This window comes from Baudoinia panamericana (assembly GCF_000338955.1).
Source record: "Baudoinia panamericana UAMH 10762 unplaced genomic scaffold BAUCOscaffold_2, whole genome shotgun sequence".
Taxonomy (NCBI): Eukaryota; Fungi; Ascomycota; class Dothideomycetes; order Mycosphaerellales; family Teratosphaeriaceae; genus Baudoinia; species Baudoinia panamericana.
The window spans coordinates 1703178-1720549 of record NW_006911258.1 but is presented as its reverse complement, the minus strand read 5'-3'; the positions used below and the strand labels follow the sequence as shown (position 1 = coordinate 1720549).

Below are 17372 nucleotides of genomic sequence, written 5' to 3'. Positions count from 1 at the left end.
ACGCGTGGAACGACTGACTTGGTGTGGAACATTACAATTACATTCTTTATATATGCGATTCATGAGAGACCGAATGGCGAGGGACACAATGTTCATGCGACGCTGACATACACTCACTTCGGCCTCCGCGGCCACATCGACTCGCAATGCCTGTTCGAAGAAAGGAAGGGCCCCGCCGTTTTGGCAAAGGTCCAGTCAACCAGCGCATAACGAAGACGAGGACCATTGGTGCTTCAGAGCTCCGCAGCTCGGAAACCACAAATCAGAATGAGCGTCTTGAGGCAACGCGGTTGGCAAACAGTATTGACGAGAGTCAAGGCTTCGAACGATTTGAAGCCGGCAAGCCCAGAGTGGGATGGCTTATGAACATGCATTCCACTACGCTTGAAGATGCCAAAGTTCCGGGTGGACGAGCGGCAGTGGACTTCTACTTCATCGGGGAGGATGGACAAGGGAGGTTCAAGGCGAGCGTGGAGTATGATCCGTACTTCTTGCTTGCGGTCAAAAAGGGCAAGGAGCCGGAGGTGGAGGAGTGGGTCAGAAGGACGTTCGAAGGTTCGGTCAAGAACGTGAAGAGAGTCGAGAAGGAGGATCTGAAGATGCCAAATCATCTGCTTGGCTATCGAAGAACGTTCTTGAGGCTGGCCTTTGCGAATGTGAACGATCTCTTATCTGTACGGAAGGTGGTGCTACCGATTGCGGAGAAGAATCGAAGCAATGTTAGCCCAATGGATACGTATGCGGAAGTGGCGAGCGCAAACGCTGGGTTCGACTTGTTTGATGAAGCTCATCTGGATGATCGAAGACCGACTACGCTGGCCGATGCCTCAGACTTTATACTCGATATTCGAGAGTACGACGTACCCTACCATGTCCGCGTAGCTGTTGATCTCGACGTTCGAGTGGGCAAATGGTACACAGTCGAAGCGAAGCATGGCCACGTCTCTGTCTCCTGCATCGAAGAACGCCTAACCCGTGCCGATCCGATCGTGATGGCCTTCGACATCGAAACGACAAAGCTCCCGCTCAAGTTCCCGGATGCAAGCATCGATCAGGTCATGATGATCTCGTACATGATTGACGGCCAAGGTTTCCTGATCACGAATCGAGAGATTGTAAGCGAAGATATTCAGGACTTTGACTACACGCCTAAGCCAGAGTTCGATGGGCCCTTCTTAATCTTCAACGAGCCAAACGAAGAGGCTGTGCTAGAGCGGTTCTTCGACTGTATCAAAGAAGCGCGACCGACCATTATTGCCACCTATAACGGTGACTTCTTCGACTGGCCGTTTGTGGAGGCGAGAGCGAGCGTCCATGGCATCGACATGTACCAGGAGATCGGCTTCCGGAAGAACAACGACGACGTCTACCAATCTACACATTGCGCCCATATGGACGCTTTCGCATGGGTCAACAGAGACTCTTATCTCCCTCAAGGCTCGCGAGGTTTGAAGGCTGTTACCGTGGCAAAGCTAGGCTATGATCCGGACGAGCTGGATCCGGAGCTCATGACACCGTATGCCGCTGAGCGACCTCAGGTGCTAGCTGAGTACTCAGTTTCTGATGCTGTAGCGACGTATTACCTCTACATGAAGTACGTGCATCCATTCATCTTCTCGCTTTGCACCATCATTCCGCTTGGACCGGACGATGTGCTGCGGAAGGGAACCGGTACGCTCTGTGAGATGCTGCTCTGCGTGCAAGCGTACCAAAAGGAGATCGTCCTGCCGAACAAGCATGTCCAGCCTCGAGAGTCATTCTGGGAAGGCCACTTGCTGGAATCGGAGACCTATGTTGGTGGGCATGTGGAGAGTATCGAAGCCGGTGTCTTCAGATCCGACATACCCTGCAATTTCGCCATCGATACGACTGCGGTTGATGAGCTTCTCAACGATCTTGATGCGGCGCTCATCTTCTCCATCACGGTTGAGGAAAAGAAGCAGATGGAGGACATCGCAAACTACGACGAGGTCAAGGCACAGATCGCGGACCGACTCAACCAGCTGAAGATCACGCCGAATCGGCAGGAGAAGCCTTCAATCTACCACTTGGACGTAGCATCAATGTACCCCAACATCATGACCACTAATCGCCTGCAGCCCGACAGCATGATTGATGAGTCCGCATGCGCAGCCTGCGATTTCAATCGACCTGGTAAGACTTGCGACCGCCGCATGCCGTGGTCCTGGCGTGGCGAGTTCTTGCCGGCGAAGAGAGACGAGTACAACATGATCCGGCACGCTCTCGAGAACGAAAAGTTTCCCGCAAAGAATCCTAATGGTCTTGCACGGGCGTTCCAGGACTTGAGTCTTGATGAGCAGACAGGAATGGTGAAGAAGCGGTTGACTGATTATAGCAAGAAAATCTACCACAAGATCCACGATGCCCGGACTCTCGAACGGGAAGCCATCATCTGTCAACGCGAGAACCCATTCTACGTTGACACAGTCGTCAATTTCCGGGACCGAAGGTATGATTTCAAGGGCAAGCAGAAGGTATGGAAGGGCAAGACGGCGGAGCTGGAGAAGGCGGGAGCCAGCCAAGGAGAAATCGAGGAGGCGAAGAAGATGGTCGTGCTCTTCGACTCGCTGCAGCTGGCGCACAAGGTCATCCTCAACTCCTTTTATGGGTACGTCATGCGCAAAGGCTCAAGATGGTACTCCATGGAGATGGCGGGCGTGACCTGCTTGACCGGCGCCAGGATCATCCAGATGGCTCGTCAGCTTGTCGAGCGTGTCGGTCGGCCGCTGGAACTTGACACGGACGGTATCTGGTGTATTCTTCCAGCCACCTTCCCGGAGAACTTCGCTTTCACGCTGAAGAACGGGAAGAAGCTGACCATTTCCTACCCCTGCGTTATGCTCAATCATCTGGTGCATGCACGCTTCACGAACCACCAATACCAAACTCTTGCCGACCCGAACATGTTCCGGTACGAAACGCATTCTGATAACACGATCTTCTTCGAGGTCGATGGACCGTACAAAGCCATGATCCTGCCGACCAGCAAGGAGGAAGACAAGAATTTGAAGAAGCGGTATGCGGTGTTCAATCACGACGGCACGCTTGCCGAGCTGAAAGGCTTCGAAGTCAAGCGAAGAGGCGAGCTGAAACTCATCAAGATCTTCCAGCAACAGATCTTCAAATTTTTCCTCGAAGGATCAACACTGACCGAGACGTACGCGGCCGTAGCGAAAGTGGCAGATAAATGGTTGGACGTCCTCCACAGCCATGGTGCCACACTCGCCGATGAAGACCTGATCGATCTTATCTGCGAAAACAAGAGCATGGCGAAAACGCTCGAAGAGTACGGCAGCCAGAAAAGTACGGCCATCACCACAGCCAAGCGTCTTGCAGAGTTCCTAGGCGAGCAGATGATCAAAGACAAAGGCCTGAATTGCAAGTACATCATTGCCTCTCGACCAAAGAACGCCCCTGTGACCGATCGCGCCATCCCCGTTGCCATCTTTTCGGCAGAAGAGAGCATTAAGCGCTTCTACCTGCGGAAGTGGATGCGTGGTGACCCCAGCGACGATATGGACCCGCGGGACATCATTGACTGGGAGTACTACCTCGAACGGCTCGGCTCAGTCATACAGAAGCTTATCACTATCCCTGCGGCCTTGCAGAAGGTGAAGAATCCTGTACCTCGAGTGGCTCATCCGGATTGGCTGGATCGACGTATAAGGACGAAGGAGGACGTGATGAAGCAAAAGAAGATGACTGATCTTTTCCAGAAAGCGCCGTTAGCGGAAAGGCATCCCAACACGCTCACTCAGCGCCTAGGTGGAGGAGATATAGAGGACTTCGGTGCCACGCCTATGTCGAAACTGAAGCCTGCGACCGCTGCGAGAATCGTCAAAGCCCAGGCGCGGAAGCGGAAAGCGGTCGAGCCAGCACCTGCGACAGTGGACCCGTATGACTCTCTCCCTGCAACTATGCCCAGCATTACTGAAGACTACAAAGGTTGGCTGAAGTATCAGAAGAAGAAGTGGAAGATTCAGAAAGCGGCTCGCAAACGCCGGCGTCAACTCTTCGGAGAGAAGCGTGGAGATGCCACCGATGCCATTGGTACCTTCTTCCGCCAGCAGGCAGAGCTGGTCTACACCAGTGACTGGCAAATCCTGCAACTTCGAGAGACAGAGACGCCTGGCGAGGTTCGAGCCTTTGTCTTGATCGACAAGAAGGTTCACCATCTGAAAGTCATAGTGCCAAGGCAGGTGTTCCTGAACCTAAAAGAGGATGAGCTGCCGGACGTTGAGGTTGAAGGCGTGAAGGCGGAGAAGGTGGTGAACTGGACACTGCCCAACGGTCATCCGAGCAAACATCTCTTCAAGTTGAGCATGAGCGAGCACACCTACGTGCAAGAGGCGGCGAAACTGCGACGACTGTTCGAGCACCCGAGCGTGGAAGGAGTGTATGAGCGTAATGTCCCGCTCAACGTCCGCGCGATGATGGAGCTGGGCTGTGTCTGCACCTTCGACCAGAGCCAGCGTGGAGTCCTTGGCAGAGGGCTGGAGCAAGGCTTCGACCTGTCCACCCTCCGCACGGTGCCGCCTAAGCAGCCGTACATGAGCACTGCTGCATCCCTGAGTTATCTTGCGCTGTACCACATCAGCGCCGGCGAGCGGCAAATATACGCCCTCTTCTCGTCCAAGCGACCCGAAGCGAAGATTGTGATCCTCAATCGAGCGCGCAGCGAGCAGAGCATGCCAAATGTCGACCGTATCTACGAAGAGATAATAGCGCGAAAGCTCCAGGAAGCGGGTGGTGAGCCGTGGCAGAAGGTGGTCGAATACCAAGACTTTCTGCACTTCAAAACCGTGCAGGTCACAACGCAGCGAAGAGCGCTGCAAGAACTAGGCGATGCCATCAAAAAGATCCAGAAGGAGGATTCGGGGCCAACAGTGTTGGTTCTGCAATCAGGGAGCGCGCAGATGCTCGCAAATGACCTGCCGGTTCTGCAAAGCTATCCTCTGCTGCAGCTGCAGCCAGAGGAGAACGACAAGGCGTTGCCGCCATTGGGATGGCAGTCGTTTGTCGCAAAACGCTTGGTGAGTCACTACCTAGATCTGGGGACCTGGATCTCGCATCTCGTGGAATTTGCTCGGTATGGCAACGTGCCACTCTGCAACCTTGAGAAGGACGACCCACGGTTTCTGATCGATATCACATACGCTCGGCGGCTCCAGAAAGAGCGCGTTGTGCTGTGGTGGTCTCAGGGCGCTCGGCCTGACCACGCGGGTCACGAGAAGGACGACATATTAAGCTCGATGGAGGTGGTTGACACGCCAGCGGTCAATAACCCAGGCACCTACTCCTCGGTCTGCATCGATCTGAGCATCAAGAACCTAGCCATCAATACCATCTTGTCCGCGGCCGTGTTGAACGATGTCGAAGACAGTGACCCCATTGGTATATCGGGCGCCAGCGCCAAGGAAGACACGCTAGAAGACGCCACGCAGGTGGTTGCCTCCGAGAACGCTTTCGCTAGCGCAGGTATCAACGCGCTGCGAGAGATGCTGCGTGTTTGGTGGCAAGAAGCCTGCAACAACAATTCCGGCAACACAATGGCGGATGTGCTCGTAATGCACCTTGTTCGGTGGGTAGAAAGTCCGTCCTCCCACCTCTACGACCGGAATCTGTTGTACTATGTCCAAATGATGTCACGCAAGGCCTTCCAGCAGCTGATGTCTGAGTTCCGGCGCGTCGGATCGCATGTCGTCTTCGCCAATGCGGGCAGACTGCTGTTGCAAACGTCGAAGGCGGAGGTCGGAAACGCCTACGCTTACAGTCAGTACATCCTTAAGAGCATCGCATCCAAGCCAGCCTTCCATTTCCTGGACTTGGCCATTACGGAGTACTGGGACTACCTGGTGTGGTATGATGAGTTCAACTATGGCGGCAAAGGCTGCACCGAGGTGGTGGAGGTTGAGGAGCAACGGCTGGACACCATTATGCATTGGCAGATGGCCACCTTCTTGCCGCCGATCCTTCAGCCGAACTTCAATGCCTGGATTGTGGAGTACATTGAGCTGATGCATCAACGCAAGCGACCTGCAGGGGCTGTTAACGGTGTGCAGAGAACGACACAGCTGCCCATGCATGCTTCGGCACTCGACTCGGAAAAGGACGACCAAACGACGCCAGGCACCGTACTCGCCAAGACCTTCTCCAAGCCGCTGCAGAAGCAGATTGCGCAGCTTATACGGCGCCAGCGAACAGAGTCTCTGCACGAAGATCTCGCGGGGGACTGGCGCTTCCCGGCAATGCCAGGCTCGCATTTGAACCTACAGAATCCGGTCCTCGAGCTCGTGAAGAGCATTATGCAAGTCCTCAGCCTAGACAAGACCATCACGCTCGAGGCACGACTGCTGCGCAAAGAGCTGCTCCACCTGTTCGAGATCCGCGAATTCAGCGCTGAAGGCTCCTTCGCGAATCCGAGTACAAGTCTCACACTCAAACAGCTGAGCTGTGCCGAGTGCACCATCCCTCGCGACATCGACCTTTGCCGTGATAGCGACCTCAGCCACACGGATGATCTACAGCGGACTCTGGTTGCCAAATGCAGCAACTGCGGCGCCACGTTCGACCGGCTGGCCATCGAGGAGAGACTGCTGGCAGATGTGCAGAAGGTTGTCTTGCAGTGGATGACTCAAGATCTAAAGTGTAAGAAGTGTGCCAGGATACGGAGCAATGAGTTCATGGACCATTGTGCTTGTGCGGGCGAGTGGACGACAAGCATGAAGAGGGATGATGTGGTAAGGCTTTTGCGAGTGCATGAGAAGGTGGCTACGTTTTACGGGTTGAGGATGCTGGATGGTGTCTTGACAGGTGTTATGGCTGGGCTATGATGGGTTTGTTGAGAGGTGCACAGCGAAGGCGTTGGATGTGGGCTGTTCATGACTGTAACGTGGTTGTATAGAGCTGAGCGTTGCATGTGACAGCGGTTTCACCCGGCGCTAACGCAGGGCTCGACGTCACTGGCCGAGAGCTGCATGCGTCCCCTCTACAGAAGCATAACAATTATTTCCCTTAACACTTTCGTGTACCCTTATTAGCAACTACAGAACCGTCAACAACATCTACGCAATCGCAGCCATGTCCGCACCGACCTTGATCAACCTTCCACCACCGCCCTCAGACCCCGTCACGCCCTCCGAGGTACCGTAAGTATTGCCCTACTCCCTCGCCTGCTTCACCAACTCACCAAACAAATGCAGCTCCCGTAGCGGCACCCCCAACTCAACGACCACCTCCATGTCCGAGCTATCCACCGTCGCAATCAAAGATGGCCACCGCGGCCACCTCTCCCATCATCATCACTCCGGCTTCAACCAACCCTCCTCCGGCATGAGCAACCTAAGCAATCAACTTGACGCCGAGCGCGCAGATCGAATCTCCCGCCTGGCCGGCCTCGAACGTGTAACCACAGCTCGCAACCCCACCCCGCACAACCTCACACCCGGCGCCGCCGCACCGCCAGCACAAGGAGGACACAGCTACTTCGACTCCACCGGCAACCCTGCCATGGGCCGCGAGCGCAGCACCGTAGGCAGCGCCTCCGCAACCGGCAGCGTCGGCGCACGAACAACATGGGCAGGCAGCGAAGCAGGCGACAGAGACATGGACAAGATGAGCGAGAGCCAGAACGCGGACGACGTGGATATGGACTCTGTCGGCCCTTCGGAAGAACAAGAAGATACAGGCAGCCTTGTCGCATTTGGCGAAGGTGCACGCACGCCCGCGCGGCAAAGCGTGATCAGTGTTCCCGGTGGGGGAGCGGGAGCGAAGACGCCTCGCGACGCGAAGATGATCGATGGCATGACTTACGATTCCAATGTGGTGGATACGACGGCCGCGGAAGCTTCTCGGCGTCATAACTTCACCAGCCCGAGTGGCGCGGAGCAAGCAGAGCGCATTGTGAGAGATCATATGGACATGACGAGCAACGATCGCATGCGTGGTGGCAACGCGCACTTAGGCGATTTAGGCAAGTTCGGGTTTGAGAAATAGTGAGCCTGAGGTCCGATCCTGTGCTCTTGTCGTGAATGTGTGTTTTGGAGCGGAAAGACAGCTGCTGTTCAGTACGGCGATTGCTGCGTATGGCGCTGGAGCGTTTGGGGGTGGTTGTAGGGCGTTATGCATTATCACTCTGACGGCGCATTTTGTGACCCGGAATTGCTGCGGAAAGGGACGGGACGAAAAGCATGGCCAGGTTGCGCGCGTCGGTGCCGCGATCAAGTCACATACTGTAACATTAGCTATGACCAACACTCGCTGTGAAGCAGAATGCTTCTGCCATGAAAAATTGTCTTTGACGGAGACATGCCAGTGGAGGCTGGTCAAGTCTTCCTCAAATCCACAACCTCGAACTTCAGCCCCGCCGCCTCAACCACATGTCCAGGTCTCAGAGCATCTGTGTAAATGTTCGGCTCAGCGTGCGGATGAAACGTCGCCTTCTCCCGACAGTGCAGCACTGCTTGCAAGCCAGGTGGGTCGGTAAGTCGAAAGATACCCCAGTCTGGGTTATGGCGTGGCGAACAGACAATCGCAATAGCTTCAGGCAACATGATCTGATACCCGGAGCTCGTGTGGAGATCGCGACTGCTCAGGAAGCAACTCTGGCTCGGATGGGTGTGGATCCATCCGCAGACCAGTAATTCGTGCGAATCGCAGTAGTCGAAAAGTGCGTTGTCGCCCCTCTCGGTTGTGTCGCAGGTGTCGCTTGTTGAGTGCTGGTCCGGTATGATCAGGTGGGAGATGAAGAGCGCGTTGGAGATTAGCGTGCCGCAGAGGATGCCGCAGGTTTCGAGGTTCCGGGCTGTATTTGGATGGGCGAGGTTAAGGAAGCTGCGACGGAGGTCTGGAGGGAGAAGCACTGTGCGGAGGGGATGGCCAGCTTCAGTGGTCGCAGTAGGTTGGAAGGTGTATTTATTCGTAGAAGTGCGAGCGGCTGGAGGAGGAGACGGTGTCGCAGTCAGTGATCGCCCGTCGGGGCGGGCTGTCACAGATGGCGCGAAGTCTTGGTAAGCCTCTTTCGCTGGTCTGGCGGGTGGTGCTCGTTCTGTTGGACTCTGTGGTTGCGTTAGACTGAGCGTAGGCATCTTCCAATCGATCGTTTGCTCTTTCGAGGGCACTATAGGGTAGTGATAGGTATGGCTTGGCGCAGCTCGCGGTGCTGGCATTTCGCCGGTCCAGCTCCGGCGGTCTCGGTCCATAGGCAGATGACGTCCAGCTTCCCGCACGTCCGCTTGGAGCTCATCACTACGACTTCCTCCATGACCGTCGAGCATCCCATCAGAGTCAGGCGGCCCGACAACAATCCCTCTGCGCCTCGCCGCCACCGTACCCGGTGAGATACCCGCCTCCCGCGTCGTACGTCGAGTAGCATCTCGCCGCCTAATCTCCCGATGTGCAAGATCGACAGCAAGCTCACTATACTCGCTAGCCTTCAAGGGCATCATCCCGTCATCATAAGTGCCATCCTCAGACTCCGCAAGCGAACCACGGCGAAGATGGTCGGCCAAGTCATGCCTTTCAGCATGAACCCGTTGCGTCTCGGCATTCCGTCTCTCCACAGCTTGGAGGTAGCGCTCGTAGGCTTGTTGAACCCGCGGCTTCAGTAACTCCAGTTTCTGGATATTCTTGCGGACAGCTCGCTGCGCCGCCACAATATCAGTCTGAAATGCCGGGTTCCGAAAGTCCGGGTGCTTCGGTATCTGGACCATGACCAAATCTGCGTGCCGGTAGAGGTACAAGAAGGCCATTTGGACATCGCCATCCTGTTCGCAGATATTCGCTTCGATTAGCAATAGTTTGGCGGCACGGAGCCATCGTTGAAGTGGAAGGCTTGGGTGGAAGTTGTAATTCTCCGACTCAGTGATGAGATCCTTTGCGCTGAGTGGGTGTCTGGTCCTGTTATGATGGCGTGAGAGCGCCATATTGCTCGATATATTTCGGGGTGTTGAACGTGACGCCTGAGAGACGTATTTGATGGAAAACCCTTTAGATCATTCCATTCCATAACGTCGGTTCTGGCTCATGGAACATCGTGAAGTGTGCATTTGCCCGAGCTCAGTTCTTGGCTTCGTATGAAGTCATCCAGACAACGCTATCAAGTGCAGATGTCGTTGCGTGCACGTGTATTCGTCTGATGCAGGTGTTTGTCAACGAGATGTGGCGCAGCTCAGCGACGCCACAAAGTCTGATCTTCGGTACCGTGGCGCTTCTCTGCCGAGGTGCATACATCAACGATCTGTATTGGACCAGCACTCTGCCGCAGCTACCAACTCCCGTGACTGATGGTCGTACTCGAGGCCGCCAAAGCAGCAAGCAAAAAATTCGCCGAAGCCGCTGTTGATCCTCGCTACCCTATCACGAAGCAGCTTGCCAAAGCATTTCCACCGAGCTCGAAGAACGCGATCAGGAGAATCAGACCAAGAGAGAGCGAACCAGTATATGTTCCAACTTTCACCGAGGTCGTTAGTGAGCAGCTATGCGGCAAGCACTCCCCTTCACTCCTGCATTGTCATGACCATGTAGGCGAACGACTAACGGTTGTGCTAGACGACGTGATCGGCTACTTGGCTCCGACTCTGGAACAGCACAGAGGATGCACCATCATCGACGCAAACCCGGGCGCGTGCCTGTGGTCGGCCAAGATACACGACTTTCTCAAGCCCAAACGTCATGTACTTATGGAGCCAGATGAGCGCTACTTTGACCCTTTCATTAAGCCTCTACTTGAAACACCAGGATCGACATACCGCCACGTTCCCCTAACAGGAGCGCATCGCATGAAGTTCTTCAACAACTACAGAATAATTCTCAACGACCCAGACCTAGTCGCACGGCCGGATCTCCCAGTAGATGACCCTAGATGTGGCCAGTTTGACCCAAGTCTCCTGTTGATCGGCAACCTGGCAAGGGATTACCATAGAGAGAAGAATCCTAACTCGCCTACCACGACGAGTAGGGTCCTACAAAACATGACTTGGGCGGCTGTAGCCCATGAGCTCTTCCACAATCGTGGACTTGTCCGCATGCTCTGGTGGATCCCCGAATATGAGCGCTATGCATTGTTTCCTATGACGGAGCTGAGGAGGAATGCTGTCAACGCCAGCTGGAGCATCACGTGCGAGATGAACAGGGTTGCCGGCTGCGACTATGGTACCCCGACGTTCTCTGCGAATACACGAGGAAGGCCGCGACCTGATATCATGGAAGCCTACACCGCTAAGCGAGTTCGTGATTCGATGCAAGCACTTCGTATGCAGATTCCAGAGCAACGAGCCGTACCGATTGATTTACCAGATGTTGATGTCTCGAAAGTTATATCCCCGCTGGATGCTAGATTCGAAACCATGGATCACTTGCAAGCGGAGATAGAAGCGACACGTGAGCGATTCACCCTAGTGAAGAAGTATTCGACCATGATGCCGAAGACAGGAGCGAAGAGTGTGCCAAGAAAGCAGCTAGAGGACAAACTGATTGACAGTCTTGCATTTCCACAGATGCTTTATGCAGACAAGCGAGAAGGCGTCACCTTCGGGGTTTTGACTAAGACTCTGGGATTCCGCAGCATTTGCCTGAGAGCGGATCTTGGACTGCGTGTTGTCAGGCTCGAGGTCGGTCTGAAGGTGCTAGAAGAGCATGGTACGGCTGTTCCAGAGCTGGACAGACTCCGCGCCCAACTTTTGGAACTTGGCGAACAAGTTGAAAAGACCTTCGAGAAGACCGAACGCAACAAGATGCTGATTACGCAGCTGATCAACGAACAGATCGCAATGTTCGTAGATCCTCCCGTATTGGCAAGGGACGCCAGAAAGTACGAACCGCTTAATGCGAAGGTAGAGGAGTTCTGGCCACAGTCCGAGCTCATGCTTGTAGACGTGATGCCAACCACGCGCGATTTGTCGGTGCCAGATCTTGCGGAGGCGAAGGAAGGGGCAATAGTCTGCCGTGGGCTGCTTGCTAATCTGATCCAAGCCAGCAGTCAGTCCTTGCCAGACATGCTTGACCGCATCGCGCCGAACGCGGCCAAGGATCTTATACCGCAGATTCCAGCAGCCACGGATCCACGGAAAGGTGGAAGGCTCAATCCGAAGAACGTCCCAACCAGGATGTTGTCGCCGGATATTATGGAGCAGCTGACAAAGGCCTTCATCGAGTGGCCATTCAAGCCGTCCAATGTATCGCTAGAGCTCGCAGCGGAGAGTGCAGCCTCTGGCGAGGAAGAGAATTCGGAGAGTACGGAGGCAGTGCCTGGGGCCGCCTGAGGTACGCTTGAGGAACACCCGAGCCTGCAAAGCGGCAGTGTCCTCCTGCAAGGATGTGTATTGGCAACGGGGCGGTCGCAGGATTGTCATGCATTGCCAGTTAATGCAACAGGGACGCGGTCATATAGTGCACGTCATGATCATCGCTTAGGCTTGCCCTTCTTCTTCCCTCCAACACCCTCAGCGCCTGACTTGAAAGCTACATGCTTCGGATGATCTTTGAGATGTTGGAAGAGCCTGCTCTTCGTTGGAAATGCAGCATCGCAACCCACGCACTTGTGGTTGACGTCTGTTCCGTCACTGCTGGCCGTTGCTGCAGCCTTCTTCGCTCGCTTCTGGGCCGCCTTACCCAGCTTCTTAGGTGCATTAGAAGCCTCTTCAGCTTCATCGGAAGATTGGTCGTGTTGGTCGTCGTCCTGGCTGATTGTTGAGGCGGCGAGTCTGTTCTGGATGGCTTCAGGCGACGCATAATCGTCATCTTCGGAGTCTGCATGACTGCCAATGGTTGGCTGCACGGGCTTGCCATCACCCTCGACTACACCGGCATGGCGCTCACTGGCTTCGTGGTGGCGGCTTAAATCAGGTAAACCCTCGTCGCGGGTTTCTGCATTGAGTGTGCCATTCGTTCTGATCACATGATCCTCTTCCTCGGCGAGTATCTCAACTGGCAGAACTTCCTCCTCGTCTTCACGAACATTGGGCGTGGCAGCACCACTAGCCGCACTGTCAAGATCCAATCGCACATCGTCCTTGCGCATCTTTTGCTGCAACGCACGAACGGCCTTCTGGTGCTTCTTACTCTTTTCGTGGGCTTCCCATTGACGCTCACTCTTGAAGATTTTATTGCAGGCTACGCACTCAAAAACATGCTCCTCTTCTTCTTCCTCATCGAATGTACCTTCCATCTCCGCAAGCGGATCTGGCTCGCGTGACTTCGTCCACTCTGGCACCTCGGCATTCAGCTTCGCCTCGTTCGCTGCCCGAGCTCGAGCGGCTTGTGCAGCCGCCGCATCACGCAAGACCTTTTGCCTCTCTTCCTCTGTCTGCGTGGAGGGCTCATAGCGTGGGTCACGCTTCCGCACGAACGCTACAAGCGAACGGACTGCGTCGTTGAACTCACGAACGCCATCCTGCCTGCATTTCTTGTTCTCCTGTTCCATACGTCTGCGGTACCACCGGTCAGGCGCCTCAGACAACCTATACTTATCCTTCCAGCTGTAGTTTTTCACGGTGGAGAAAGAGGACCATACCGTATAGAAACGCTTCGCAACATATTCGTAACTGTCGTTTTGGTGACCGAATGATGGATACTCTGGCGTTTCAGCATCGTCCCGATTGGCAGCAATCTCTTCTTCCCTTGCCAGCTGGTTGAACAGATCTCGCAGGAAGCCAAAGAAACCGGAGGGAGAGTCAGTGAACTCCACACCACTGTTGAACTTCCTTACCGTGCGCGCTAGATCGTCCGCTGTGGTGAGCCGGACGTCTTCATACGTGGGTACTCCATCTTCATCATCTACATCGTCGCCTCGCAGAATGGCTGACTCATGGCTATCATACCATGCCCTTTCCTGTGGGTCAGAGAGCACCTCGTATGCGGACTGCACCTCTGCAAAAACCTTTGTGGCATGCTCCTCATTGCCATAGTTCCGGTCCGGGTGCAGTTCCAGCGCCTTTCGGCGATATGCCTTCTTGATCTCTTCTTCAGTAGCATGACGCTGCACGCCTAGCAACTCATAGTAGCTAGTTTTCACTCCTTGCGCCGGCTCTTCGCCACCAGAGGACTGGCTGGCGCCCATGACCACGTCTACAATGCACGCGCGACAATGGCCTCATGACCAGTACCCGCCTCCATGCCGGCCCCAAGTTGTCTCAACACGGTTGATGGCGTTCGGACCGAAGACCGAAGAAATGTTGTAGTAGCTTCCTAATCGAGCCAAGCGGGAACCTCCCACGAAAAGTCAGCTCCGCCACGCGAGCAAAAGCTCTGATCTTTGTCAAAGCCCACCGATGTTCGGAGGCCACCCGACGAGTCGGCTGCGTTCCATTTCATACTGCATCTTTGCCAACCAATCGCCACACCGTCTGCTGCACTCCAGATTGCAGGTTGCGAAAGTGGAAGGGAAGCACACGACCGCATTCCGGATAAGGCGTGCTGAGGTATAAGTACCAATGCGTGCCGTGTGAGGTCACTCTGCTCTCACTTTAACGGCTCCAACCTCTAGACGATCTATCCGCCAGGTAATACTCTGAACACTTTACAGTCGCTCTTGTCGTCTGTCTTCCGTATCCTATTCCTAAACCATCGTCTCTTTCTTTCATCCCAGCACCTTCTGCTAAGCTGATCGCATGTGCCTTCAACAAGAGCCACCATGAAGTTCGGTCACGAGTACCAGAAGGCATTGGCTAACGAAGGCTTTCCCGAGCAATGGCGTGGAAGCGCCATCGACTACAAATATCTGAAGAAATGCATCAAGAAGGTCCACCACGAGATGGAGGATCTGGGCTTAGACGCTAACACGATCCATCATCTAAGTGAGCCATTGGATGATACAATGAAAGCCCGGCCTATAGTCCGACTCGACGGCTTCTACTCTGCGGCACAGCCACATCTAGACACCATAGTTGAGGAGTTTACGCCGCAGCTACGAATTCTTGTGGATGCGAAGACTGGCACGCCTCTTGATGCCACTTTAACGTCGGAAACGAAACAGAGTCTGCGCAAGCTGGCGAGGCATGAGAGAATCTTCGCCGGCCGACAAGCGCACCTTGGGCGCCATGCTGTGCACGAGATTCACGGAAATGCGCACGACTCGTCCGACGGACGTAAGAGCCCGCTCACGACAGAGACTTCTGATGCAAAATGGATCGAAGTGCCGCTGTCTTCAGCCAGGTCTTTCTTTGACCTTCTAGCACCGAAGCTCGATCAGCTTGAGGAGCTACGTGAGGCGGAGACACGTAAGCTTGAAGCGGACGTGCTCAATCTTGGCGATGCCGTTGAAGACGTCGTTGAACCAGTTCGCGAAGGCTTTGAAGCGAAGCGAGACGTCAGTTATCGAGACCTTTACTTCTGGCGTGAAATGTTCCGTTTATACGTTGAGAATCCCGTTTTCTACTCACCGACCGAGCAAAACCGTGGAGGCTTTACGTACGCGGATGCTAGAAAGCGTCTGGAGTCCTACGATCAGAAGCTCAGGGCCACGGGTTTGTATGCGAAGCTCAAAACGCCACAGGCCAAGCGAGCAGCCAAGCAGTTCTTCGACCTGAACGTGGACATTCTCAAGATCATGCATTTCCAAGAGATGAACGCACAAGCTATGCGGAAAATACTGAAGAAGTTCGACAAGCGGACTCACCTGGAAGGGAAGTTGTTCCTCAAGACTCTGCAGACGAAATATCCGGCCTTACTGCCGCCATCAAACAGGAGCGCTGTAGGCGGCGCTGCAGGCTTTGCGAACAGCATAGCTCGCGACATGCATGCCGAGCTATCGAGCAAAGTCCTTTCGATCGTGCCTCAACTGGATGACTGGAACTGTCCAGTCTGTATGGACATGGCGTGGCGTCCCGTCAATCTTGGCTGCTGCCAAAGTCATTTTTGTATCCGCTGCGTGATCAAAATGCAAGACGATGGCATGGTCCGCTGTCCAACTTGCAACGCAGAGACAGTGGTGATGGCGAATGGGACAAATATTGACTTTGAAGCCATGGACTTCCTCGAGAAATATTTCCCTATGGAAGTCAAGCGCAGGCAGCGCGACAATGAGAAGGCCAGTTTGGAGAGGCAGTATGGCGAGGCGTTTACCAAGCCTGGGTGTCTGGTGATGTGACGGACCACTTATTTTGGAGTTGGCGTTTGGAAAAGATGGCCAGTTTCGGTCCGTTTTGGATGGCGTAATAATCATTGATGTGTCAATGAACACCATTGTGATACCCCGCATACGTCAGGCATGCATATGAAGTTTGGTTGTATTATAGACAAGACGGACATACGGACATACAGATATATATTGAGACTACATTTGAGTAGAAGGAGAGGTGTCTCTACAACACACTAGACATTTTATAGCCTGCAGAGTTCACAGTATGGCAACGAAGCAAGATCATCCGGACTCTAACCTCTTCCCACACGCAACAGGCCCTGCAAAAGCCATCGTGGACAACCATCAAGCGGAACAACCACTGAAGCTTTACTCGGGATGGTTCTGTCCGTTTGTACAGCGAGCGTGGACTGTGTTGGAGGAGAAGAAGATTCCGTATCAGGTAAGGGCCAACAGTTCGCTATAGCCTCTACCCCGAGAGCTGACTCTTCTTTCAGTACATCGAAGTGAACCCCTACCACAAGCCAGATAGCCTGCTCAAGCTAAACCCGCGAGGCCTAGTGCCGACCTTACAGTACGACAACAAGCCGCTGTATGAGAGTACCGTCATCTGTGAGTTCCTGGAAGACGCTTACCCGGACCATGGACCACATTTGCTTCCCGAGGACCCGTAGGACAGAGCGAGGACCAGGATTTGGACGGACTTTTGCACGAGCCGGATTATCCCCGCCTTTCATCGGTTCCTTCAGTATCAGCCGATGGAGGACAAGGAGGGTTTGAAGGAGGTCAGAGAAGACTTTCTAGGGAAGTTGAAAGAGCTCGCCGCGGAGATGGATCCTAATGGTCCTTTCTTCTTGGGTTCGGAGCCGAGTTTGATCGACTTCGTAGTGGCCCCGTGGGTGGTAAGTTGGGTATGGTCGTCCCTACGTCGCGTGCGTCGCTGACTGCGGCTGTCTCCAGATGCGCCTTTGGGTATTTGACCATTTCAAAGAAGGACTGGGAATCCCGGAAAGCGACGCAGACGACAAGGTATGGTCCAGGTTCCGGAAGTGGCAGAAAGCTCTTCAAGAGCGGCCAAGTATTCACGACACGACTAGCGAGACTGAGCATTATCTGCCAATCTATCAGCGGTACGCGGATAATACTGCGCAAAGCGAGCTAGCGAAGGCGACACGAAAGGGTAGAGGGGTGCCGTGAAGTGCTGGCTCGTCGGGTGGAAGCTATCGATGTACGGTGCAGAGTGGGTTCACGAAGCTGGCCACCAGAGCCGGGTCCT

General features: G+C 54.4%; 7 protein-coding genes across 7 annotated transcripts; 5 read left to right on the top strand and 2 right to left on the bottom strand.

The window, feature by feature from the left end:
- Window positions 1–31: 31 nt before the first annotated feature.
- On the top strand, window positions 32–7281 carry BAUCODRAFT_30681 (uncharacterized protein). The gene has a single exon (XM_007674525.1). The coding sequence runs from the start codon at window positions 147–149 to the stop codon at window positions 6852–6854; it is 6708 nt and encodes a 2235-aa protein (XP_007672715.1). The 5' UTR covers window positions 32–146; the 3' UTR covers window positions 6855–7281.
- Window positions 7261–8016, top strand: BAUCODRAFT_119765 (uncharacterized protein; the record flags this gene model as incomplete). The annotated part of the gene is made up of 1 exon (XM_007674524.1): window positions 7261–8016. One exon carries the CDS (start codon window positions 7261–7263, stop codon window positions 8014–8016), a length of 756 nt encoding a protein of 251 aa, XP_007672714.1.
- Window positions 8017–8345: 329 nt separating this feature from the next.
- Window positions 8346–10256, bottom strand: BAUCODRAFT_136724 (uncharacterized protein; the record flags this gene model as incomplete). The annotated part of the gene is made up of 2 exons (XM_007674523.1): window positions 9287–10256; window positions 8346–9067 (listed from the first exon to the last, which is right to left on the bottom strand). The coding sequence occupies exons 1-2, from the start codon at window positions 9942–9944 to the stop codon at window positions 8346–8348; spliced, it is 1380 nt and encodes a 459-aa protein (XP_007672713.1). The 5' UTR covers window positions 9945–10256.
- On the top strand, window positions 10244–12351 carry BAUCODRAFT_368216 (uncharacterized protein). Its single transcript, XM_007674522.1, has 3 exons — window positions 10244–10503; window positions 10570–11271; window positions 11335–12351. The coding sequence occupies exons 1-3, from the start codon at window positions 10305–10307 to the stop codon at window positions 12279–12281; spliced, it is 1848 nt and encodes a 615-aa protein (XP_007672712.1). The 5' UTR covers window positions 10244–10304; the 3' UTR covers window positions 12282–12351.
- Window positions 12352–14227, bottom strand: BAUCODRAFT_368217 (uncharacterized protein). The gene has a single exon (XM_007674521.1). The coding sequence runs from the start codon at window positions 14075–14077 to the stop codon at window positions 12422–12424; it is 1656 nt and encodes a 551-aa protein (XP_007672711.1). The 5' UTR covers window positions 14078–14227; the 3' UTR covers window positions 12352–12421.
- Window positions 14228–14650: 423 nt separating this feature from the next.
- BAUCODRAFT_21852 (uncharacterized protein) lies at window positions 14651–16105 on the top strand (the record flags this gene model as incomplete). The annotated part of the gene is made up of 1 exon (XM_007674520.1): window positions 14651–16105. One exon carries the CDS (start codon window positions 14651–14653, stop codon window positions 16103–16105), a length of 1455 nt encoding a protein of 484 aa, XP_007672710.1.
- A 256-nt stretch (window positions 16106–16361) lies between these two features.
- BAUCODRAFT_21851 (uncharacterized protein) lies at window positions 16362–17293 on the top strand (the record flags this gene model as incomplete). Its single annotated transcript, XM_007674519.1, has 4 exons — window positions 16362–16538; window positions 16594–16766; window positions 16812–16998; window positions 17057–17293. 4 exons carry the CDS (start codon window positions 16362–16364, stop codon window positions 17291–17293), a joined length of 774 nt encoding a protein of 257 aa, XP_007672709.1.
- Between the last annotated feature and the right edge of the window lie 79 nt (window positions 17294–17372).